The sequence below is a fragment of the Lepisosteus platostomus genome, chromosome 22 (assembly GCF_059453375.1).
Source record: "Lepisosteus platostomus isolate fLepPlt1 chromosome 22, fLepPlt1.hap1, whole genome shotgun sequence".
Lineage (NCBI taxonomy): Eukaryota > Metazoa > Chordata > Actinopteri > Semionotiformes > Lepisosteidae > Lepisosteus > Lepisosteus platostomus.
Genome location: NC_142632.1, coordinates 13,100,307 through 13,126,791, shown reverse-complemented (window position 1 = coordinate 13,126,791; position 26,485 = coordinate 13,100,307). Strand labels below are relative to the sequence as shown.

At 37.7% G+C, this 26,485-nt stretch overlaps 1 protein-coding gene across 14 annotated transcripts in view; it reads left to right on the top strand.

Moving 5' to 3' along the window:
- The window catches only part of auts2a (activator of transcription and developmental regulator AUTS2 a), a 320,347-nt gene that overhangs the window by 102,440 nt on the left and 191,422 nt on the right, over positions 1–26,485 (top strand). For all 14 annotated transcript variants that reach the window (XM_088616426.1, XM_088616432.1, XM_088616431.1 and 11 more), the window contains one exon: positions 25,817–25,918. In XM_088616426.1, coding sequence (XP_088472552.1) covers positions 25,817–25,918 — 102 coding nt within the window. The remainder of the gene's footprint in view (positions 1–25,816; positions 25,919–26,485) is intronic.

Below are 26,485 nucleotides of genomic sequence, written 5' to 3'. Positions count from 1 at the left end.
AATGGCTGGAATTAAAATATTTTTTCTAAGGAATGTCATGTTTTTCTATAACTGTGATGTTGCTATTGTAAAATGTTTCTCCTTAATGATATAGACACATTCTGACCTGTTTGGATTCTTCTGATGAGTATATATTAAATATTGCAGGTGAAAAGTCCCACACTCATTTCTTCTACTGTAATCTGAAATGTTATTCAGAACGTAAGTATAAATATTTATATTACATCCAGAGTATAATAGCTACTGATTTTTACATGTATTGCTTGGGGAAAATGTTTCAGTCATTTGAATATTAAATTGGATGCTTTTCTACTCAGAAATTATGTTTGAGCAGTATCATGTACCACACTTGTGTGGTTGACATAAAAAAAACTTGTCTTCTGCCTAAAAAAACATTGTCAGAACTGGCATAACATTGCAGAAAATAGTGACATCGACTGTTGTATTTCCTCACTGTAAAAGAACAATTTGGGATGCTTCCATCCTAGAAAATGATTTCAAGGCAAAGCTTGCCATGTTTCATGTGACACATGAAAAAACAGTTAACATGAAAGCCCATCCAGTCACCCATCCATTAACCTACCTATTCACCCATCCATCTTTTACAGCACTTGCACTTTGCAGTTTTGAAGAGTGTCTGTGATCCTGTCTTGCTCTCCTGTTCAAACTATCTGAAGCAGGCACGCTGGTTCTCTCCATTGTTTGTGCTCCAGCAATGTAGAAAAGGAAACAGATTTGTTCAGTTTGATTGTGGCCATAATTTTGTGCTAGTGTGATGGGGCTTTCCTGAGGGATTCATTGGAAAACCATTTCTGCTGTTCTGTTTTTAATAACCGTTATCTTAGATCAGCGTAATTAGCCTGGAGCTACATGGAAAACATGGGTGAGAGGAAGGGCTGCTTAGCATCAGTGAATCTGGTGATGTGAACACAAGCTTCACATGGTTTTTTTTTTAGAGGTTTCTCAATGACTGGAAGGGAGTAATGAAGGACTGTTTATACTTATGTTCAGAATTACCCAAAACAATTATGAAACATGATAGCTACCAGAGTTTTTCAGTGCTCTGAGTTTGAAGTTTACAGATCCAATTGCCTTTGTTATGCATATTTTTTCCAGTCCTTTGGTCGTGATGTTTTAGAAAGTGGTGAGAGGCCCGTGTGGACCTCTGGGGTCAAACACATCATGGTATCTGGAACATTTCATTTTTATGAAAAATAGAGAAAGTAACCTAAAAACCTGGAGCAGTCATATGGGTTTATTATCACAAGGTCTCCTGTTGGAAGCAGAGACCAATTCAGCACTGAACCTTTCTTTTTCCTGCTGTTTGTTTGTCCAGCTTAATGGGATTAATCAGTATTCGTCTTGATTAAACCATCCTTATGTGCTGAATCAGGTTTATTTAGTCCCTCGGTTGCATGGCTTAGAATAGCGCAAACAAACATGGGAGTAAAGGGCAGGCACACAACCCTGGGCTGTGCTACACGCTTGAACATTACCCTGATCACTGGAAACTCCGGTAGATAAAAGTAGTCAAAGAAATTGTAGATAAAATGTTTGCAATCTTCAGATTTCCTTTTCATTCACTCATAGAATGGATTTCTGGGATTCCTGCCTTTGTTTTCACCCAGGCTGTTCTGCAGAAGTCTTTGTTTTGTGCTTTTGGCGTCATTGCTTTGTGAAATGTAAGGTCAGTCATGAAAATAAACATATTCAAGTTCATTAGTTATTAAGAAACATCCTAGGAATTTAATTTTATAAACTTTAGATTATAAAACGCCCTTTAAAGGATTAAAAAAGTGCTTCTGCTTTGTTGACTAGTGAGCTAAGTTATGATGGACTGCTTCAAGTTGGAATGCTGTTTTACAATAGTGTACTTGTCGGCTCAAAAGAGTACATTACTGTTAGTGCATTTGGCTATAAATTCACACATGAAGTGTCACATATAGTACCAGTAGGGTTTGCTTAAATTGTCCGTTAGTTTGTAAAGTAATTGTCTCTACATAACAAAATTAACTTTTAGTAAATCAGAACAGTTGTATTGTACATAGTTGTGGAACAACTTTGGAATAATTCTTTTTAGGAGCTGGTTGTGCCATTACTGTTATTCACAGACTGAATTGAGTCCATAGTTCCCAGCTCTACTTAACTATAAACATGAGCAATGAGACATGTTACTGTAAGCCTGATAGTGTTTTAAAGGCTAACAGAGTAGAGTTTAACTCAAAGTAGACATTATTGACAAATCAGGTGTGAGAAGAAGGCCCCACAGCTGAAACGTTGTGTTTTCTTTCTTCTTTTTTTCAGCATGGAATAAACCTATTACTTGTTCCTTTGCAGCCTACGCATGCTGACGCAGCTCCCCACCTGAACTACTAGTGACAAATACAGTACGTGGCTGTGTCAGCATGCTTAGGCTGCAATGGAACAAGTAAAGGTTTATTCCATGCTGAAAAAAAGAAGAAAGAAAACACAACTTTTCGGATGTGGAGCCTTCTTCAGGTGTGGTTCCTTCGGCTCTTTCCACACTTCTAAAGAATGTGTTTCTTTTCTTTTCATTATTGACAAATGACAAAGAATCACAGCAAATGTACATAATATCCTTCCACCCCTATTTACTAACCCTACTAATCCTACTACACCCATACCTCTCACCCCTTTTTACTAATTCTAACCCTAAAAAAAAACTTAAACCATAACCCACACTTTCCCAAGATGCTTGTGTACAATACAATCCAGTTTTGCACAGGACGGTAAAACCTCCATATCACTTCAAGACTTATCATGTACAACCTCTAACCTGACATTGCTCTTTACCTTCTCTTCACCTACCCCTCAAACATCCTCACCATTTCCACAGACTCAGAACCTGAGATCTTGTTCTTCTAGCTCTTGTAGATGGGGTGAGTGTGGCCTGGCCTAAAAGAGTAGAGAAGGTGTACTACATATTCATGGAGGTCTTTTCAGGTTGGCATGAATTTTATTCTGTTCTGTCAGAAATTAATTGTTAGGAGTCCGTCTACTAATAATAGACCATTAACATAAGGTGTTACTGTTAATGACTGCTGTGAAGGAAGCTGTTCTTGGATTTACATGTGAAAGTGCCAGCAGGTTACCTTCCCCTTGTGCAGTTTTTAGAAGGTCTGTGGGTTGAATGTGTGCCTTGGCCACTTTTTAGGCCAATATAATGTCTTTCAAAGTGACACAGTGCAGCACTGCTAAAAGCTAAGATGCGTCAGATTGGTAAACCTGAGGTCAGCAGCCTGGTTTGATCTCTGATATACAATACACTGTGCAAACAAAATCCTAGTTGCTGCATAACTCAGTATGAATGATGGAAATGTATTGTCATGGCCCCTTTGATACTGTATTTTGAGACAGCGGATTTGTTTTTTGAATAGGTGTGAACATGTCCCATTTTTGTTCTGTTGGCTGTTACTGTAGCCTTTGCATCAGGTTTAAACACTTACTACTCCTGAATAGACAGTGGCTCAATTTCAAGACACCGAAAACCTGCTCTGACAATTAACAATGCAGCCCACCCTGGGTTCACAATTAAATATAGAACAGTTACTTTGCTCCACTCTCACATAGCCTGCAGACTTTATCACAGTGTGGGAGACTAAAGGGGAAGTTCACAGTCCCTTCTCAACCGCTGTGACACGTGTTCACTGTTGACCTTTTGTGAATAATTTAGTGGATTGAAAATAGCAGGAACTAAAAATGGCAGGAAATCCAAATGCTTCCACTTTATATTTAGATGTCCTTTGTAACTAGATTAAGATTCAATTCTAACTTTTTCTAAACTTACATGGCAAATGCGTTTGTGTATAAAAAACATTATACAGAAGACAAATACATTGTCTGTAGCGTCTGGCATCATGTTTCTGCAGCTATGTGGAGATCTGCAGGATTAGGAAGAAAGGTTGAAACTATATACATTCCCTAGATTTCTTTAAAACATCACAATGTCTTTTATGTCAGAATGTATGCACTGCACTTACAGTGCATTAATGCTTGTAGTTTGTCATTAACAGGACAGCAGGGCCTGTTGGTCGATTCATTGATTTGATTTTATAACTGCTTTAAACCGCACTTGAAAGTAGATGCTATTGCCGTGTTGCTCTTACAGTAAATACTTAGTGTCATTAAACAGAAACAGGTTTGTGTCTTTTATGGGAAAAGGAAGGCCCTCTAACAAAATCCAAGCAAGAATGTTAAATTCCTATTCATTTGTTCTTTATTTTCCTAGACTATCTTTTTTTATTCTTCTTCTGTAATTTAGTTGGGTTTGCAGCAGGTGTTCAAATTGAATGAAGTTATGTTTCCCAGAGCATTAAAATAATCCAGTATGTTAGGTTACATCGTATAGGTTTATGCGTTATTGTTAGAAGAGCTCTTCCAGAACAGCCAATGCTTTTTAATTTTTTTTATGCTCAAAAAACAGGTCCTTGTAATTCCCCTGCTTAGTTGGAGCTTCTCCAGATTTCCAGATCCTCCAGAGAAGCCCTGAGTACCCACATTGCGTTCAGTGTTGCACAGACTTGCTGCATTCTGTACAGCCTTTCTGAAATTGTATTGTCATGTAGCACCATCTGCAGGTCAGCAGGAAGGTAACAACTGGAGCTGGTGGATTTTATGATAAGTTTCTAGAAACCACTGTAACATTGAAAACCAATTTCAGTTACTTGCTATAAACCTAAAGGGTTTATAACAGAAAAGTTGTGAAGGGAAGGTATCAGTCTAAAACTGTATATAGGGAACAGAGAAGTCAAGGTAGTATTACAAATAAAGGTGTACATTTTTTTCCGTTTGATGTTTATTTACACTTTTTAAAATCTGCACGGGAGAGTAATCTCTTGATATGCAGCTTGTCGGTTTCTGGAAATGTCCAATCTGCCAGACACAAAAGGTACTGCATATCACTTAATATGATTGTGATAAATAAATCATATCTTTTTGAAAAGTGATTGTTGTTTAATCTCGTCTACAAAAATGTATTCCATCTCTCTGAGGTGAAGTGAAAAAGAGCTCTTTCCCCTCCCGTTCTTTTTCATTAGACAACACCTTGAAGTTTGATATTTTTCCTCCATTTTTTAAATGTTTGCTCACTGCTTATTTGTACTCAGTACATTTTTCGTAATTCATATAACACTTGCTTTAATGTTCTCTAGTGAAAATGGCTTTTCAGTAGAAGAGCTGTGAGTTGCAAGCATTTCTTATGCTCAATAATACATTATGGAGTATTTGTGTTAGGGAAAAAAATCTGAACTTAAAAATCAAACCTTCCAAGAAATGAACAATTAAATGATATGTCCTCTCAATTTAAATCTTAGCATCTGAGGGTTTTTTGTTAATATTCCATCCATGGTGCCGATCTGCTTTATGTTAGTTTCCATATCAATTATGTTTGTCCTGCAAATCAAATAGAATATTTAATAGTTTAGTTTATTGATCCAATTGTAACCACAGTGACCTGCAGTGCATATTAGATGCAGACAAGTTTAATACTACAACACAATTACACCACTGCTTGAGTTGACAATGAACACAAGTAATAGGGATCTCCTCTTCTTGAATTAGTAAATAAAGCAACAGCATGGTCCCCAGGTTTTCTACACAGTATTTTATCATGAGAAGTTTTGTGCTGGTTTTTAAAGTCATTGCTAAGCTATGATCATGGAAATTCTAATTGGAGTGTCTTTCTTTCTGTTACTGAGGTGTGGATTCGATTTGTGGAGAATCATCAGCATTATAAATGTAGTTATGTCAGTGCCTTAGTTGGCAGGGTGTTGAAGTTTGACTTAAGTAAGGGATTTAGGGTATTAGAGCCCATAGTTTTTTAAATCCTGGAAAATTATTTCCTAAGATTATCCCTTTTCCCCAAAAGGATAAAGAGCTGTATTGCATTTGTTTTGCACTGAAAGATATTTTAGACATTTTAACATCAGTTCAAGTATAGAAAATCCTTCTTTTTATTGTCCTCAGTCCTGGAGGCCAGTGTTTGATAAACATACCAATAAAGAATGTTACATGATTGTCTGTTATCAGCAAAGCCCTTACAGATGTTAAACAGCAAGAGTATTAAAAGTGATAAGGTGGAAAGCATATATGTATCTCAGGTGGACAGCAATTATGTGTTCTAAAGAACAAGACATGTACTTGCTGATAACAAGGGCTTGTGGTGGTGACACCAGTAATCTTATCAGAGAGACTGGACAGGGTCTGGAGGTGGTAGTGATCTTTGTTTTTCCTACTCATTAGGTGCAATTGACTCTAATCATTGAACTGATTGTTCTTTTGTTGTGCATTTATGGCCATCCTTTTGATTTAAGATAGGAAGTGTGTGCACATTTGCCAGCATTAACAAATGTATTCCTGGTTATGGTACAGTATACAAAGGATTTTCTAAAGTCTCGTTGCTCTCAGAGAAAGGCTCATTCCGGTGTTTATTCTAATAAGTAATGAACAATTTAAAGATGGATAGATTTCTGAACTCCAGATCTTTTATTTTTCAAACGTGTAACAAAAGTTCCAACGTGTCACAAGGCAGGTCATTTTCTGTGGTTGTTTTCAACTGGTGTTTTAAAATGCTTTCTGGATTTCTGAAGGGAAGTGATGTGTCTTTGGACACTATACCAGTCATTGTATGCAGGTCAACCTTTCAGTGTTCATTCAGTGTTCAAGGTGAAGGTTGGGAAGATAAAACAAACCACCAAACTCGTTTTCCTCACGACCGAAGCCACAGGCCAAACTGTGGCCCAGTGGAACCTGCTGTTTTGTAGTTTTATTCATTTGTGCACTTGGAACAAATCATTTGCAGGACTCCCTAAAAATTCCCCTGATTTCCTTTATAGTGCCGAACTGAGTAACTCCATAAAGGAGACACACGATGTAAAATCCACTATGTGTTCCAAAATGTGAATACAAAAGAGTAAGTATGGATTTAACAGTGGAGTGATTTGAGTCATGTGTGAGAACACTAGTTTAACAAGTAATTAGAACTTTAAAAGGTAAAACTATTCCTTTTTGTGTCCATCTGATATTTTCAGTGTATGTTTTTCTATTCTTTCTTTTCTAGACTGAATTGTTTAATTCAGATATAAAGCTTGTTATGTGTATTTCTTTTAATTTTCAAAACATATATATGCTGTATATTGCCCTTTTGCTCAGCACACACATGGATGTACAGTACAGTATTTATAAAAAATACAATACCTTAACCTTTTGTCCCTGCTTAAGATCTTTCTACTTGAGAAGCAATCTGACATTTTGGGTGTAATTGAAGCACAGCAGATTGAGTTCTGCTCTTTGTTCTGTCACCCTTTGATTAGCTCGGCAGTTTTTTTATTTTCTGTATGGCTGTCTTTCATATTGATTGCGGCCAAGATAACAAAGAAATGTTCCTGCACTGTATAGCTGCATTGCTTGACTGACCTTGCTTTTCAGAATCAGAGAAGGATATTGTATATTCAAGATAGCATGGTTCGGTGTATACTGTATATCGTCTCAGGTGTTCAGCCTCAGTCCTTATTTAGATGTATTCTTAGAGCTGAATTTTAGATATACTGTAGGTATCACACCAACACTTTGTCCTGGTCTTCTGGATGTCAGAATCAATCGGTTTCTGACCAGCGTGCCTGAAAAGGTGATTCCTCAAGGCTATCAATTAATAAAAAGGGCACATGCTTCAAACTCCAACTACTATAGTTCCAGTTCCATAACAGATTTATGATTAGATGCAAGATAATCAGTATAATTTGCTAAGCACACTGTATGATATTCTGCTGTTACACAGGAACAGATTACTGTATTGGTTAACATGTGAAAAGGCAGACACCGGAGGTAAGAATTTTGACAAGCATTCGTTATAGCTTGGGGAGCTCTTATTCTGATGCTTAATACAGTTGCATTTAATGAGAAAGATTTATTATAGCTCTAGATATGTTCTTTGTAGTCACCCAGACAGCAAACCAACATATACAGTACCAGGCAGTGCTGTAGGACTGCTTCCTGCGTGTAGTGAATTTCATATCTAAACAAAGGGAGCAAGGGTGCAAGATGCATTGCAGTAGGTGGAGCTCTTGTGTTACAGTTTTGACAGAATGCGATTCACCTGCAGGCTGGAGACAGAATGAAGGCATTGCCCATGTGCTTAGGTCTGTGTCTTTCAAGTGAAAGCGTTTTTGTTATATTTGCATATAAATATACGTGTATAATTGCACATACGTGTTCATTTGATACATATACATACACAAGACCCTGAACGTCAGTCAGCACTGTTTTACTTATTGCATGAAATGTTTCTCTTTATATTATAATAAGCAGTTTTTTTAAATAAGAAAGGCCATGAGGGATTTTCATTGCGTGTTATTTACAGCTTGGAGGAGCACGTCAAATCCTTAAACTCTGAACACCTTCACCGGCGAGAACAAACATAAATTTCTTCTCGCTGCAATCTTTTGGTGGCCCTTCATCTTTTTCTCTTGTCAGCGTGCTTTTTCATTTAGCTTGTTGCTACAGGGGCCTTGATGCTGGCAGATTACAACTCGGCAGCCAGTCATTTTCGATTTATCTGAGCCCGTTTCTCCAGTCTGCTGAGCTTTCGCTAGCTAACATCAATTCAGACACATTGCAATCCCTCAGACCCTTCACCCTCCCCATCTTCCACTTTCGATCGGTGGGAAATTTAGCTTGCAGCACTGAGACAAAAAAGAAATATTGTGGCAGGGGAAGCATTTAAGTTAGAAAAGGCAGCCAGGGCTGTATTATTACTTAGGCCTCTGTCACCTGTGATGACCCGAGAGAGTGGAGAATATCGATCGCTTGTCACTCAAGGCATTCAGCAGATTGCATTGACAAAGCTTGTCGGGCCTTTAATAGCAAGGTTAGCGGCCTTGGCTCTGGCCCAGGAGAAAACTCTAACTGTGCCCATTACTTGGTGGCTTTTAACCATTCTCTAAGCTGAGAGAGTGGAATGATAGCAGTAAGGAAGTAATTTTACTCTCATAATTGCCTTCCTGTGGTTGACATTTGTAGCTTTGAGAGCAAAGTAAGGGCCTTATACACCAGAACAGGAGAAGCCCAGTTTGTCTGGTTTCAGTTTGCTGCCGTTGCTCTTGAGAAGAAGTGATGCAAAACGAAACCATGGAAAGGAAAATGGGAATGATTTATCATTCTAAGGAAGTTAATTATATACTAGAGGAAGTGGGGACCAAACAAAATCATGAACGGGGCATGTTCAGTGAGAGGTCATTAAGTAATTCTCTTGCCAACTGTACTGATAGCCCTAGAAGTGCTCTTAAAAACACAGATTTCAATCTCCCATAATTCTTCACATAAATAAGGCTGTTAAGGGTTTAAATAATCCCTTTTGTGTTTACTTATGCAGAACTCCTTTTATCATGGAACTGTTATAACTCCCTTGTGTTGTATAATTTGACTGGATACAGGTGGAGAACTATTTTTTAAAGCTGTCTTGCCAATGGTACTGACTGACTGATCTCAGATGGTAGGTAACTTTTTGCTCTGCAGTTTAGAGTACAAAAGCAAACCACTGTTCAAAGCAGGGAACCCCCATAAGGTATTGTAGATTTGATCAGAAATACTGTGCTTGACTTAGCTCGAAAAGCTGTCTATGATTTAGTCAAGCAAAATCTAAACAAATAAAACAATTAAAAATTGAACAACTATATTCCTAACTAAATGGCAACTAGATACCTGACTTATAAATGATCAGTGATGCCATATGACCTTACCACATAACATCCACTTGCCCAAAGAGGTACACAACAAGGTGTTTAGCCATGCCTTGGGAGGTGATTCTCAATGACTACTCTAAAAACTTCAGTAAGTTGCGAACTGAACTGTTCAGGGACCTGTCACCTGCCCTGGGCTGACCTTTCCTGAGAAGGCAGGAAACATCACACCTTCACCTGCTTGATTGTTTTAGACTGATGCGTTTAATTACTTGTCATTAGAAAATTATTCAGCTTGCTTCCTCTTTTTGATCTTACAGCAGTCTGGTCTATTGTGTAAATGATAGCATTTTAAATAATTTATTACAAAAGAATAGGGAGTAAAGGCAACGATGCCTATTATTCTTTAATAATGTGAGGGCCTTTAAAAGTGCATTCTTTTAAAAAGAGATTTCATCTTTAAAAAAAAGTGCTCTGCCATGTCATGTTTTCCATATTGCATTTGGCCTGAATGGAGCTGCAGGAGAATTTCATCAAGCACTGTAGCATTGGCAGTTATTATTCTTGCTAGAGTCAACAAAACACATAGCAACTGCAAGGCTTATTTCAACAAGGTGCATGTACGCTCCATGGGAAGTCTTGAAGTAGTGCAACACTGGATAATACAGCAGATGATGAGGGGTTAGTGGGGAGATATTCGAAGAGCCGGCAACATGATGATGTGGATTTCAAATCCCACACTTCTCCAAGGAAAAGAAGAAAAACTAGTGCACCGCGTTATTTTCTTCCAGTTATGAGATTTCTATAAATGGCATCTTTGATTCTTTATTTCTCTCCCCCCCCCAAAAGCAAATGTATCAACTCTCGCTTGTTCATCGTCTGGATGGTATTTCTTCCAATTGCCTGTTGCACCATTCTGCAATAATGCGCCGTCCCTTTGTTATATAACTACATTACTGGTGTGGATTTCTGAAAGAGTGGAAATTAGCTCTTGATATCAAATGTGTAGGGAACATGGCACTGCCCGCTTAGGAACAGAGGGGGAGTCTTGGAGTTTTGAAATAATACTGTACTCTTTGCCTTCCAAATGGTTTGTTTTAAAATTAGTTGATTTAACTATATTAAACACATCTAGCCTGTCCATTTTTATTTGTCACGGTGGCTTTACTAGTTATTTTATCCTTATGTGAAGAATGTTTATGTTGAAACCTTTTGGACAGTAAGAATTCCAGCCAATATAATTACAACCCTATTAAGTATACTTAAACAGCACCTAATGAGAATTGTAAGTTCTTATCTGGATTGAGAGCACCACTGTACCAATTTAGAAATTCCATGTTAACATTTTCTCAAGCAAATCTTAGGATAGATATTATCACGGATAACTGCCAAGTTTCGTTGTATGTTTTCATCATGGAAAGAAGGGGTTGGAAAATATGATGACAGCAGTACTTTTAATACTAGTGTTATGCTTAATGGTGTAACGAACTCTGAAGGCAGAGCTGAAGTTTGATGTGATGATTTTTGTCATCCGGATCAGTCTCTATATTGGGATCAATTAGGACTTTGGCTGGCTGTGGCACATTCTGTGCTCTGTGTGTCAGCTGTCAGGTTGAGATTCATTTCGCTTAACTGAAATCAATACCCACCCTTGTGAGTTGCTGTGCTACAAGACCTGAAAGGAGTGCTGTTGCATTTAAACGTTGACAAACCTCGTGCCTTACTGGAACTGTGCACCCTGGAATGGAAAATAATATTCTTTGCAGGTTCTGTAGAAAAATTGAAATTTAAAATGGGATTTTGGAGCAGATGTATAGGAAAGTTTACAGAAGCCATTAGCAATGAGGAAACCTTGGATGTGAAGGTAGTCAGCCAAATGGGCAAAGTACACTCTGTAAGCAGTTCTTCTACTGCCGCTAATCCTCATTGCTAAAGCAGCCAAGCGCGGGTAGAGTGAAAGGCTCTCTCATTAACTTGCACTGGGCTTGCCAAAACAGAGCATTAGATAGCTGGATATCCAGTTCTTTCGGGTCATCTTCACCTGTTGAAAGAGAGATCCATCTTAATCAGGGAGCCTCTGTGTTAAATACCAGAGAGGAGTACGCCAGAGATTTGGGGCACTAAGGACAGACGGCACTTATTCATTTCCATGAAGCAATCATGTATGTTGCAGTGCAGTATGAACTATTTTACAAAAAGAGGGTTGCAATACTGTATTGTGTATGAAACAATTTCCAACATTTCAAGAACTTTATGTCCAAGGCATTCAACCTTTTGTAAACACATTTTATTCTTTTTTTAAAAAAAACCTGGAATTAAAGCATACAGTATTAAGACTTTATGAAATTACATGAAATACTGCATCATTCAGATTCTTAGTTTCTCACTGATTACAAGCATGCTGGTAATCCTGTTGAGCAATTAATCCTCCTTCATGTCAGGACTTTCCTAGAAAAAATGCTCCTTCCATTTAACGTTTTCTTTTGTTAACTTCAAAAGGAAACAACATCACACGAGAAAAGCCCTCAGGATTTTCGTGGCGTGTTTTGGCATAGGTGATCTTCAAAAACAAACATTTAAAATGTATTAAAATATTTAAGCATTGCTTTCACTATGGTGGTAGTATACGGTTGCAAACAAAGTTTAAGTGATTATTTTGGAATATTATAAATATCTTTGATATGTTGCAGTATTGCAACATGCAATATTTTAAGGGATTCACTTTACTTTCTTGAGATTTAGGCTTTAAATAATTTATTTTCTTGTGTAATTGTAGGTTTTAGGGCAGGTCTTCTCAACCTGCTGCATTTTCAATTAGTTCCATTCCAGATTTTTGCTACAGCCACTGGTATTTGGCTGATAATTAGCGGGGTCAATATGGCAAGTAAGGAGTGGGTTGTATCAAATGTCTGGAATGGAGTAGCTTGGAAGGGCTGCAAATTGAATAGCGCTGCTTCAGGGCTTGGGATAATAATAAGAGTACTGACCTATTTAAATGTTCACATCAATGGCAAGTACAACGTAAATGCTATCACTGAAATGTTTTTAAGCCCCGCTTTGTCTGTGCACACATAAACCACTGGACTTTCAAGGGCTCTGTACATTCTTGTCTCCTTTACAGCGGTATAGTTTGAACTATTTCTGTAACATAAAAATCTCCCAACTGGAAGCATTTTTTTTATCATATTACAGCTTCACATGAGCTCTGCGCAAGGCTTGACCCAGTGTTAAGTGTCTGCGGTAAATTTCATTGCCTTCATATACTGGAAGTCTTGCCAATGTACTGGCAGCGTATTCCTTGTGGAAAATAAATGGCAATAAAAAAGAGAAATGATAGCCTTAGTGAGCAGAGAGGAGCACGGTTTTATTGAGACCGGTCGGCTCTGGAGATGTGACTTGGCACACAGACGCGAGCTTAAGAGAGCGCGAGTGAAAGCTGATATTGGAATAACGACTCTGTGGCAGAGACATGGGAATAATTTAATTAATTGCACACAAATTTCTTTGATGAATAGTTATGTGGTGATAAGCATGAGGTCGAGCAGCAGAATGAGTTTCAGCTTTTTAATGGCTCGACACAGCTGCAGGTTTGGAAGGGCTCCCAGCTCTTTTTTGCTTGGTTTTCCATTGCTTGGGTTTATCTTTTTATTTCTCTCCCTGCCCATTGTGCCTGTGGATCAGTGGCTGTGTGCTGGTGGCCACCTTGTGTATGGTCCCGAGACGCTTTCATGTGATTTTGGCATTCTGATTTGTAAAGAGCCACAATTACTTCGCCTTCCACATCTCCATTTACTCTTTCCTGCTGGCATTGTCCACCGTGCAACAACACGCTAGCATGATGGACGCTGTTCTGTCGTACATTTTCACATGGCAGCTCTTATTCTCATCTTAAATTCTGGTCACATATGTGTATCCGGACTACATGGTGGTGCAGTGCTTAGCGTTGCTGCTTCACAGTGCTTGGGCCCTGGGTTCAGTTGTGGACTCGGGGTGTTATCTGCTTGGAGTTTGTATGTTCTCCTTGTGTTTACTTAGGTTTCCTCCACAGTTCAAAGACATGCTGGTAGGCTTAATTGGCTTCTGGGAAAACTGGCCCTAAGTATGTCTGTGTGTCTGCCCTGACGTCCAGTATTAATAGACGTCTGTGTGTATTTTTATGAATGCACTCTTTAAAACTTAATATCTACTTGACCCTATTCATGGTTTTTATGTTAAAACTGTTACCCCTTCATAGCATGTGTGAACACAATAATTCTCATTAATAAGCATGAAAGGTATTTGAATATTAAAATTTCTAATGCAAATAGAAGATGAAGAACTCTATGTAGTAGGGAAACAATGATTAATTACTGTATATGTTATATATAATTACTGTATATGCTTTTTAAATACACTGACCTATTTTTACAGGATATATCAAAATATTTTTGAAAATATTTATGGGTGCTTATTATAAAACCCATATACTACATTGGTTTAAAAATATAAACTCACAATGTACAACTCACTTGCAAGAAACACTGATTAAAGGAGTTAGTAACTCAGTGTTGGGTAAATTACCATTATGTGTTACTTATATAATTTTTTAAATTAACAAGACATTGGGAGAAAATTTTAAAAAGGCATTGGTAACAGTTATCTATATAGTGGGTATATACAGTGATTATTATATGAAATAATATACTGCCTCAATTTCTTATCAGATTCTACAAAGACCTCTTTAGCTGCAGTCAAATCAGTTAAACAGATCAATTTCTTCTGCTGTGAGATGCCAAGTTTGAAATCAACATCTGTCAAGAGTGAGAAGTGGGAATTTTCTAATTTAGTGTAATAGACAAAAAAAGAAATACTTGCTATCAAAACTGGGCACTCCAAAAACATGTTAAAAGGTGGCCACAAGGGATTTATATGCTATCGTCTACAAGTGGTCAAATACACTGTTGGAAGAAACACTAAGTGGATCATTTGATGGTCTTATGAGCTTGATTTATATTTTCCCCAATATTGGCCCATGAAATAGTATTGTCTACAACATTTGGATTCATTTTTCAAAGAGTAACCTCTGCTAGGGGATATCTGAAGTCTGTAATACTGTAATACAAATATTAACATAGGAAGCCAATCCTTTTGTTTTCCCCCAGAGGTAAAACAGATCATGCATTGGGGGGTGTAGACAGCTTTGCTTTTTCCAGAGAGACTACATAGGCTTGCATTGCAGAGTGGAAACATAAGTATAAAAAGAAACCAGTAAGCTCATGTTGCGAAGATCATCCATATTAAAAGTGTCTGCTAAAAATGTAAATTTCTTTTGTTATTCCAGTATGAAAAGGAGAAGAGAATTACATGCAAGGAGTTTATGATTATGAACCGTAATTAACGGTGTAATTATGGAGTCAAAACAATATTTTAGACCTACCACAGTGTAAATTAAATCTTGAAATCTATGTCTATCACGATTTCTCTAAATATATCTGGAGACGAGACTTCTTTCAAGTGCTTTAGATGCTAAGATACAGGACTGTCAGGATTAAGTTAAACAGATGATGCAAATATATATTTCTAGTTTGTAATGCCTTTATTTGGAGAAATTAATGATAGACATGCGTTTTGTGGCTTTTGGGCAGAGGTAATTGTACAGTATGTGCCTTGAAAGAAAAGGATCTTCAGATTCTTGTCAAGGAGTTTATTGAGGTACAGTATATGAGAAGATGAGACTTAAATTTATGTCTGAGATCTGCAAGCGCAGTCTTTGGCAGCCTAAAGAAACTTGTATTGAAGGATCTCTACTTTAACACTGAAACTGATGGTCTGCTAGTCATTTTTCCCTACAGTGTACTCTGTACATTAATGTAACTTTGTTTGCAAAACATATTACATATCAAATTGGAGGACAGATTCAATAATCTCAATGTTCTCTGATCACTGGAAAAGCAACACCACAAAAAATTAAGGTTTGATTATTTGCCATCAGATCTGTTACTCTGTTAGTCATATGGTTCAAGACTGACTTCCTAAAGTCAGACTCAAAGCTTCCAGCGAATGACCTCTTTTCCCAGTGTAACCAAGATAATTGTAGCAGAGTAGGATAAAATAAGCATTTCAAAGATCAGATCTTGTCTGAACGTTTCTGGAGAGGTTTTCTAGGTTGGGAAAATCTGGGATGGAGACCAGCATTTTGGGACACAACAGCAAAGCAAGAGCCCCTACACTATTGCAATAAATCATCATTTTAGAATGGTCTTTTGGATTGAGGAATTTGTTTTAATTTCCAGCCACAAAACCATGCTTGCGCCCGTTTCTAGTTCCTACATTTTCTAATGCCTTACAATAATGTTTGGCATTTCACATCTCTGATTTTTTCATTAGCATCTAATGACCGCATACTGTACTTAACACATCTGTATATACTATACGTTCAAAAGGAATGAAAAAAGCTGTTGGGGGAAAAAAAGGTGACAGTGTGGTATTACAGGCAGGTGGGCAGCTGATACAAAACAAGTAGGTATGTAAGTAGGTACATAAACCAATTGACCTGTCACAGTGCAGTTTAAAAAAATCTACAACTGATCCACATTGACAAGCTGTTATTTTGCATCCAGGGCCTGTGCACTGCTTGTCTTTGATGTTTAGTAAGCACTGGCCTCAGAGCAAAAGAAGAAGGTCAGTACTGGGCCACATGGGTTGCCAGCGTGACATGATTTTGCAGCTGTCTGAAAGATAAGCTTAAAGGACCAACAATTTCCTTACAGTTTCTGACTGCTGTTGCATCTCTCTTCTCGTGATTGTTTTTTATTATTAAATTAGATCCCAGATTAACCACACTTGACTGTTGACAACTGCTTCTGTTAAGAAGTAGAGTTCATGTGACATCTAGCTCTATGTGCCCCCATTCTGGACAAAAAGCAGTGCTGATAGGAACCCCTGACCTCCAGCGTGAAGTCCCTTGACACTGGGTCCCAGTATTTAGCCTCTTCTGATTCATATTCTTGTGTGGGCCATCAGTGGTGTGAAGAGTAAAGATTGAAAATCATAAGCATTAAGAGTTGTCTCTTCTCGGGGCCTAAAATTATTTTAAACATCGACTCAAAATATAAAGGTATTTAAATGATAAAATGAAAAAAAAAATCACAAATCACCCTCTACAAATAGCAAGAAGTTTGACATCTCTAGGTGTTTTCATTAAGACACAATAGAAATGATAATGAAAATCGAGCAAATATCAAACTTCCCATTGACTTTACTGTGGTGCATTTCAAAATCATCAAGGTGCATCCACTGAAAGCTTCATATCACTTATATCAAAGGCTTAAACAGAAAAGAAAGCATTGGGCCAAAATGTAGGAAATCCTGAAATCTGACAGAAAATGCTGGTGCCAAACTCAGCAACATGGATTGCGCAATGTGTTATAAGTTCTTTAAGCTGTGGAAATGGTGAAAGGTGAGGATGGAGAAAATATTTTGCAGGAAATTACTTTTCCAAAAGACTTGTAACAGTTGGATCTGCACCCTGCAGATGGAGGTTGACTTCATTCATATGCATGGTGATGTCAACCATAAATGTTAGTGTTGCAACCCATTTTTCCTTATGTAGTATGGGGTGTTGACCTTTTTCTGATTGCATAAAGACAATCTTGAACAAAGCACAAAGTGTGCCAAAACCTTCCGTGGTGTTACTATGTTTGAATTTACATTTAAGTGTAGAAACTTATATCAATGGTATAGATTGCAAGCTTTCCTTGCAAATAATAAGCTTGTTCCCTTAAAACAATACAGTAAATAGCATGATGAAAAGAATTACAGAACAGTCAAGCATAGTTTTAATTTGTTTTTGTAACTTAATTTCTTTGTAGTTTATTAGACCTTTATTGCATGTGCTGCTTTCATTGCATGTGCTGTTAAAAATCCCTTTGCATGCCAATAATGGCACGTGTGCCTTAGGGAGCCGACCCCTGTTATATATAGTGCTATATGGTATAAATATTGTGATGTTGGGGCCCAATACACCGTCAAACAAAGAGAACATCAAATAATTTAACATTATTAACGTCTTAAAGCTAAAAATAAAATGGTGTATAGGTATTCAGATAGGGAATTTACTGCCGCTGGTATGTTTTTGTTTTCAAAAACACACAAAAAACAGTTCCTCAGGCTCACGGTCCATATATACTTGCTAGATTTGTTTTGAATTCAGCATCCTCCTCCTGGTCTCAACTTAATCCAATCCAATCTCAGTTAATGGTTAATGGTTTTTACGTTTCTCACAATTGGGCTTCTTTATTTAACTACTCTGTTGCCCCAGTATTTATATTCTCCATTTGTATCATTTTCCATCCTCCAATCTAACCATGGATTATTGTACTTACATTAAGCCTTAGTCTTTTCTTCTTCTCCAATTCCAATGTGATGAATCCTTACAACAAAATACAGCAATTTGAGTATGGCAGCTTTCTCTCATCTAAAAAAGTTCTTTCAGCTACAGGTACACCTGTTCTTGGTATTCAGCTTATATTTTCTCTAGACTGGATTCATAGCTGTTCCCTGTTCTGTTAACTGCCCATTGCTGCTGTTTTAGGTGCTCATGTTCTTTCATGTCCATCTCAGTACAGGCAAAGGAGTCCAAAAGTTCTAGGGTGCCCTAAGGAAAGTACCATCCCTCTAGGACGACGCCTCTAGTGGCATCACAATCTATAAAAAAAAACCACAATCTAAATAATCTAATATTGAAAATAAATTAGATTAAGGAACCTAATGCACAAAAGAAAATGTGATTTCTTAGGAATGTTTTTTGTCATGTATACTTGTTTAGAACAAAAAAAATCTGTTTTTGCATAAATGTACAGTATATGCTTATTACCATGTAGTTGGATTGTAGAAATTGTATAATGGATTAATATTGTTTAATATTAGCTCATATAAAAGTGAGGCAGTCATTAGCTTCAGATGCATTTAAGGTCACAGAATTTGAATTGTCTGTAAGGCAATGGGTGACCTTTTCTGTTTTACTAGTTTTCATATGTCTACCTGTGAAAGTGGCATAAAGAAGATATTTAATGTTAAATCATTGGAAATCCAAGGGATTTGACAGCATAGCAGGAAACAAGACAATTTATTATAAGCGGCCTTGGTAGCACTGGATTATCTATAAAACTTTTATAGTCCTCCCTGAGTGGCATGGAGCCATAAAACTTGCCTGAATGAGGGACTTGTTAATTTACTTGTTAAAGCAAATTAAAAATTTATAAGCGCTTTTAGGTAAATGAGATCTTCTTTCATAGCAGCCCTTGTGGGACTTTTGGATCCTATGAGGACAGGTTAGCTGTTCTCAAACATCACAGTAGAACAATAAAAGCTATTAAATTGTTCCAGGTTTATTACTACTGAGCAGTGCAGCTGTTGTGCGTAACTAAGGGAAACCAGGAGCTGACAGTGTGGAATCTCAGTGCTTAGGAAATAGTATATCTGTTTTTTTTGTACATCACTACATGTCGATTTTTAAAATTGTTATGTTCAAGAGCTTCTTAAGATTAAGCAAAAACGTACATCATTTTCTGTATTTCAATGTGATTTTAATCTCTAGTTGTCCTTTCAAAATGTATTGTTTTTCGCTGGAGTTACTAGGTGGTATTCCAGATGGGACAAATAAAAACGGGAAAATTTGCTAAATTGCTGAATTTGCTTATTGTGTGAAATGAGATGAGCAGAACACTCGCTTGGTGGAGAATGGTGTGATTATAAATTTAAATCATGGTCAAAAAAGCCAGGCACGTTTAAGAAATGTTTTGTGACATTTTGTGTCATTTACAGGAAGCAATGATGTTTAAAAATTATATTAGAAGTAATGACTTTATTATCAACAAGACTTATGAAGGCCATCTGTATTTCTCCATTACAGCATTCTCTTGTTCCTTATTTGCTTTTTACCTAGATAATGCAAATTGCACTTGTGGACTCTTTCCCTGTACTGACTTTAATCTGTGTCAGCTTTATCGGCAGAGTATGCTAACCAGATTGTAGCAACCATGTGTTTTTTGAGAGATCCTGGATCCTGTCATACCTTCTAAAAGCCGTGATATAGCTAAAGTGTTAGTGGATAGAAAGTAAAGGGACACTTAAGAGTGTTGAAATATGGATCAAGAGCAAACAGTGCAGTGCAGAGTCTGAATTACACTAAAGGAATACTGCAAATGATCATTTATTACCAGATTTAATTTGTTTTACTAGTATTGAACAAAATTATTGCTGTGAAAAACTTGTGCAGTAATAAGGTATCATTTGGCCTCGTGCACTAAAGCAGCAACCTGAACTTTAACAAAAGTAGTGGCTTGCTTTTTATCAGGATTGGGGATATAAAATAGATTGAGCTATTTATAGTTTTTTGGCACACATGCATGGGCTTCAAAGCTAGGTGCAAATAAACTCAAGTAGAAGATTACTGGTTCATTTCAATGCATTTTAGGGCCTGGCATTAATTAAAATGCCTCTCTCTAGGGTTTCACTATCCAGCTGAAAGCCGGTGATATCCAAGGTTTATATATTGGACAGAAAACGTGTCATTTACTGAAATTGTTAATGTACAATAGAAGTTGCTGTTGCCATCACACCAACTGCAGCTCTCCATTGGGCCCGTTCAGGTACGTAATAAGTAGTAGCTTGGCTTTTCTCTGCTTGAACAAATTTAGGGTTAAAATAACACAGTGTTCAGTGGGTATTTTGATGGGGCTATAGGCTCATTTTATTGCTTTTCACATCAAAGAAATGGTAGAATAAATTAATCTTTAATAGTGTGGATGTTTTAGTGTGCACACTGCCAAAGAATCATGCTGACTCCTGATTGAAAACAGTTGTTAATTCTATACTTCAATAAATTCAGAATGGAAAAAACTTTTCCTAATAAAGAACAGATTGAGGGAAAACAAGACCTTACTGTGTGAAAATTAATGGCAGATTCATTTACTGGTAGTTTAAATGTTTCATTAGATGTTAATGTCTTGCTGTGTTTTTAATTGTTGAGAAATTAGCCCCTGGAATATTAAAACCATCTGTTTGTTATCTTGATGAAAACAGAATATTTACCAAGTCAAGGGCTTTCAGATAAAGGCTTAGTGGAACTTAGTCATCACATTGCTTCCATTAAGAGATGATATTAAAGCTTGATGTAATGGCAACTTGGAATGTCCACAGAATGACACCATACTTGGAGTTGTAGATTTATCCCTGTTTTTATAAAGACATGTTAATAGATTTTATTTTTCCAGAAATGCCAGATGTAATTATAAGCCTAGGATATTCATGATATATGCTACACGAAATAAGAAGAGGCAGAAGAAGCAAAGGGGGAAGACTAGGAAACAGATGAAAGACAGGGTCAGCCATCTCAGTGGTGTGCAAGGGAAGACATGAGCAGAGTGTACAATTGTGGTACGCGCAAACATGCAAGTACGTGCCTTGTGGGATTTCGTATTGTGTTCCCTTTGTAACCATTTACGTCTCTTCACTTTTAGAAATTTAGTTCTACAATACTCAAGACCAAAGCAGACATCTTTCTCAACCAATACAGGGGAGAGATCGTGAAACCTTTAAAAAGGCCTATGCAAGGCGTTCTGTCCAGAACCCTGGCAACATAACAATAAGACTACTGGATACATTCTCGGTGTTCTATTGCTTAACAATAGTGCAAGATACACATTACAACGTACTGTGTTGTCTGATCCTTCAGATGTACTTGACGGGTTTCCTTCATGTCTTCACTAAAGAGCTACACATTGGGTAAATTTTGTATTCCTCCTCTTCCGATCATTACTTTATCACTCAATATTCTGCCGCACAGTAAAACAAGGACATTTCCAAAGAAATTATAACTGTCTTACATTGGATTGGAATAATAATATAAAAGCAAAATGATCTTTAATAGAGTATGTTGATGAAGTCTTTGGAGAACCCTCAATCTAATGTGCTGCAACTACAAAAGGTCTGATCTCGTAGCTAAGTAGAAAAATGGTAACATGATTTTTTAATTTAAAGTACAGCTCTTAAGTGCCTAGATCATCAAACAGGGAAGTTAGCTCAGCTCTAGCGCCTCTCCTTTACAGACCCTGCTCTGGGATCTTGAAGCAAAGCCCTATCTCTCGTGACATGAAAAATTGAACACATGCATTTACAATTTAAAAATAATTTTAAAGGCGGTTACTGTTTTATCTTGTTGAGTCCTCAATTACACTTCCAGGGGAAAAAAAATCCTTAAAAACAGACGTAAGATGTGTAAAAATGCAGAACAGGACACTTAGCCTCACACTTTGCTGCAGTGCTGACGGGTTGTGCTCACCATCAGGAACTGAATGGGATTGATTTTCTCTTCCAGAGTTGAATGTGCTAAAAAGAAACACGACACATTTCCTTAAAAATGAAGAGAAAATAGTGTGAGTAAATGGTGTTCTCTTAAAATCTGGCTAATGCTAGATGTGGCAACTAGTTCGAACAAAGATCCCATTACACACCTGCTCATGCCTTTTATTAAATAAAAAATTGTGTGAAATCATGTTTTTATGAAGCTAAGCAGGTGTGAGTGTGGTCAGTACCTGGATGCGAAACCACCTGGGAAAAACTAATGTGGCTTCAGAAAGAGGTGTTAGTTAGTTAGGGGGCGCTCGCCCTGTGGTTTGTGGGGGTCCTAATACCCTAGCGTAGTGACGGGGATACCATGTCAAAAAGGCGCCGTCCTTCGGATGAGACGTAAAACCTAGGTCCTGACTTTGTGTGGTTATTAAAAATCCCAGGACGTTTCTCGAATAGAGTAGGGGTGTTATCGCTGTGTACTGGCCAAATTTCCCCCTGGCCTTTACCAAGGTCTCCTAATAATCCCCATCTATGGATCGGCTTCATCACTCTGTTCTCCTCCCCTCTGAGAGCTGGTGTGTGATGAGCGTACTGGTGCAGTTTGGCTGCCGTCACATCACCCAGGTGGTGGTGGAGGGGATCCCCATTACCTATAAAGCGCTTTGAGTGGAGTGTCCAGAAAAGCGCTATATGAGTGTAAGCAGTTATTATTATTATTTTATTATTATTATTTATTAGCTAGTGGGAGGTACTGTATACAGTCAGTTTTAGATACTGTACTAATCTGACAATAGGTTAATCGGAGTGGAAATGTTTCAAAAACAGAGTAGCATGTGATTGTTACTTTGAAAAATTAAATGTAATTTATTTTTTTGTGTGTGGCCATGTTATCGACAGGGATGGCTTGAAAATACAGCAAAGGTTCTGTTGCACTGATGTTAAACCATATGCATGTCACAGTTAAGCACTCTTGATATCTCTGTCACCCCTCATACATCTGTTCTGTCCTGTTCACATTCAGCTTCAACACCTTGTGATTTGCAAATTAAGGACTCTGCACAAGCATCCATTAATCCCAGTATTAAACATACCAAGAGACTGTACCTGTCCATGCTTGCAAAATTACCTTAAAAATATAAAGCCTTCATTAAAATAAAAATGTATACCGTATATATCTATTGAAGAAACCAAGGGACGCATTTGCAAATCAGTACATCATGGTGCTTAGTAATGCAATGCAACTAGCAAATAATCTTCTGCTTATTGAATCTGGTTTTGCCGTAAATCATTTTTATCACCTTAGCATTTACCGAAGTGTATTTGATTAAGCTTTTGCTTTTATATGATTCTTCTGTTCTTCGGAGTTAAGACTAGCATTTGTTTTGTTCCTTTTCTGAAGTATATGACAAGCTTTGTTAGCCAGACACCATTTCATTTATTAACTGGGCTTTTCCTTTTATGTTATTTCCCCCTTCAGCACTAACTGAGATCCCAAGCAATGAAAGCATTAAGCAGAGGAAATAAACAGGGTGACATTTTTGAACATTTCACTAAAAGCAGATAATTTGGGGCGGTACAGTATTTCATATTAACTACCTGTGGTATGTTTGACCCACTAGATTCTAGTTACAAGCAGGACAACCACACGTGCTGCATTAGTTTCAATGGCTTATGCAGTAATTATCAAAGTTAAGCTTTTAAATGAATGTATAGATCAAACAGAATAATCTTTCAGTAAATCTGTGATTTACGGTATTATGAAAAAGAACAATACGTTGTTTAATTATGACAGGCCAACATAATTATAAGAAAAAGCATTAGAAAAGTATTTCTTTGCTCTTCTTTAGCATTGCTTAGAAGAAGTTGGCGAAGAGTAAAAGATGTTATGTTGGATTATTTGAATATTTTATAGTATATGTGTATATTTACACATTCGTATCTGTTCAGTATACTGTATTGTCCCAACCTATCCTTTATATACTAAGCATCGATGCAAGTATCTTTTGTGTATGTGAGGGCGAGACATTTTCTCAGCTGTAATTAGTGCAGTGTCTGGTTTCTCTTTTGCGATTTATGCTGAGTATCTCTGCCCCCTCCCTGTGTTCCCTCAAGCTCTTCCTTGTGTGGGCTGTTGTCCCTCTGTAGCTCATCGGTAGCTCCAAGTGGTCTGTCTTTCTTATCACATTTAGCACTCAGGCGACAAAAAAGCTCAGCGCCTTTTCACCCGCGTGGAGTCCTCCGAGGGAAGGCATCCTTTCAGAGTGCTAATGGCTACAGAGAAGGACTGTTTTCGTTTTAATTATGTGTTTTACTCAAGGGCCCTTTTTTCCCTTTTTCCCCATAATTGACAGCCAGTGCCAGTAAATGGGTATATTTTCATGCCCTCATTTTTACCGCGACCTATAAAACGAAACTTGTGTGGATGCCGTGCCATGAGAGACGGCCTGTCTAGGTAAACAATCCCCTAGTGTGTTATGCTATACTCTGGTTTTTCTAATAGACGGCGTAAGGGCCGATTTACTGCTTTGCTCCATTTTTGCTATAAAGCAGTTTTTATGTGCTTTGAAATGAAGCCCAAGAGGCTTGGCAGGGATGGTCGCTTGGAAGCAGCACTGAGGAAGCTACTAAGGACATAAATCGTAACTTGGACGGCTCTCCGAGTTCCCAAGTGTCAGACATTGTTCTCCAGACTTCTGGGCTCAGATGTTTGGATCACATCCTTTCTTGTCTTTTGTAAACTGTGTCTGGAAAATGACACCTGCTGAGCTCCTGTTGTCTCTTTGGTGTGTCTGGTGGAAAATGCGGTATTTGAAGTTCCTGTTTTATGTGCTAAGGCCCTTCTGCGGAAAGTTAAGTATAAGACTACAGAGCCTCTCTCTACTACCTAGACTAAGGCTGCCTACTCGGATAGAGTCTGGTAATAAAGCTCTGCTCAACACAGAAGATAAGGTGAAATATTTCTCTTGAGTCATTTTTATCTGTGTGTTTTTCCTTGTACTGTATTCTGAAAGACCTATGATGTAAAATGACATCAAGAATCTTTTTCACTGGAATGGTGGGATAACATGCCCTGTATGTAGAAATAAAGTTAAAATAGCCATTTCATTGTCATCCTATTAAAGTTATTACAGGGCCCATGGTATTGTATGCAACATAATGAAATGTCACAGGAGAGTGAATTTAATTGATTGAAACCACTGGCGGTTTGTTAATTAAAATTAGGTCCCCGTTTAAAATGGGAGCCCACCTTTATAACTGCGGATGTATTTCATTCTTTTAAGACATGGAAAACTATTCAGACCTTTTCTGCCATGTTAATAAAAGGCAATAGCGATTTGATTATTTAATGTATAACTAAAGTAACTTCATCTTTATACTACATTTATTAAAAGAACATAGGAACATTAGCATTTGCTTGGCTTACATTATTATTATTGAAGAGGCTTCAGTTTAGTGTGTATAATCTCATTATGTTAAAATACGTGTATTGATCTGTGTCAAATTGATGTGTGGACTACAGTATGTATAACATGTGACATGATTATCAAATTGCTATTACATTTCAATTCTGTAAGTATATACAATTAAAAAATTAAATGGTGCTAAAAAGTCAAGAGTGTTGAAGTTCATTGTGCGGTTGTTCTCAGGTGGAAGTCGTTCAGTCTGGCTGGAAACATTTGTGAAGCTGGAAACTGGCTGATCTCAGCAAGAATGAATGTGGCAGAGAGGGGCTTGTTTTCAAAGTGGGACCTCTGAGCTTGTTGACAGTCCCGTTTGTGTTTCCCTAGTTAAAGCCGGGACAGAACAACTGCAAGGACAGCGACAGTGAGAGCGTCAGCGGAGATTCCAAGCGTTCCCTGTGGAGCAGCCCCCGGGAGAGGCTCAGTGACGTAAGTGCTGCGTCTTCTAATCCCAACCTGTGCCCGCAGCTGACCCGGAGAAGATGAAGGATCTCAACCTGGCCGCCGCGCACAAATTCCAAGCACGCTGCTGGCGTGTGGCTCTTCATTTGACAAGGCTGCGCAGTGAAAACTTGCCTTGGGGCCCCGAGTGTGAATTTTGTCATTCTTTTAATTGGGTTGGTCGACGTTTTTGATTTATTCCCGGGTAAAGTCATGCATCCAAAGAGCATCTTTCAATGTTTCTGTCCATCTAGGCATTTATGAAGACTCATTTCAGCATCGTCCTCGGTTGATTGGAAGTTAGTTTCTCATTTCCCATTTTTGTCACCAGTACTGGACCTGTCTTACTGTATGTGCAGAGGTGTTGCTGGCTAATGGGGCAGTAGTTGCAGTGCATGACCTTTGATTTTAAGTGGCTGGAACATAGTGTAGTAATGGCGAGTTTTGATTGAACAAGGCATTAGTGACAGAACGCAGGTCCTAACTGGAAAATACTTCTGAGCAGAGCGTGAAAGAATTTTTAGAATTTTTTCAGTCTAGTTTGTTTTTGATAAC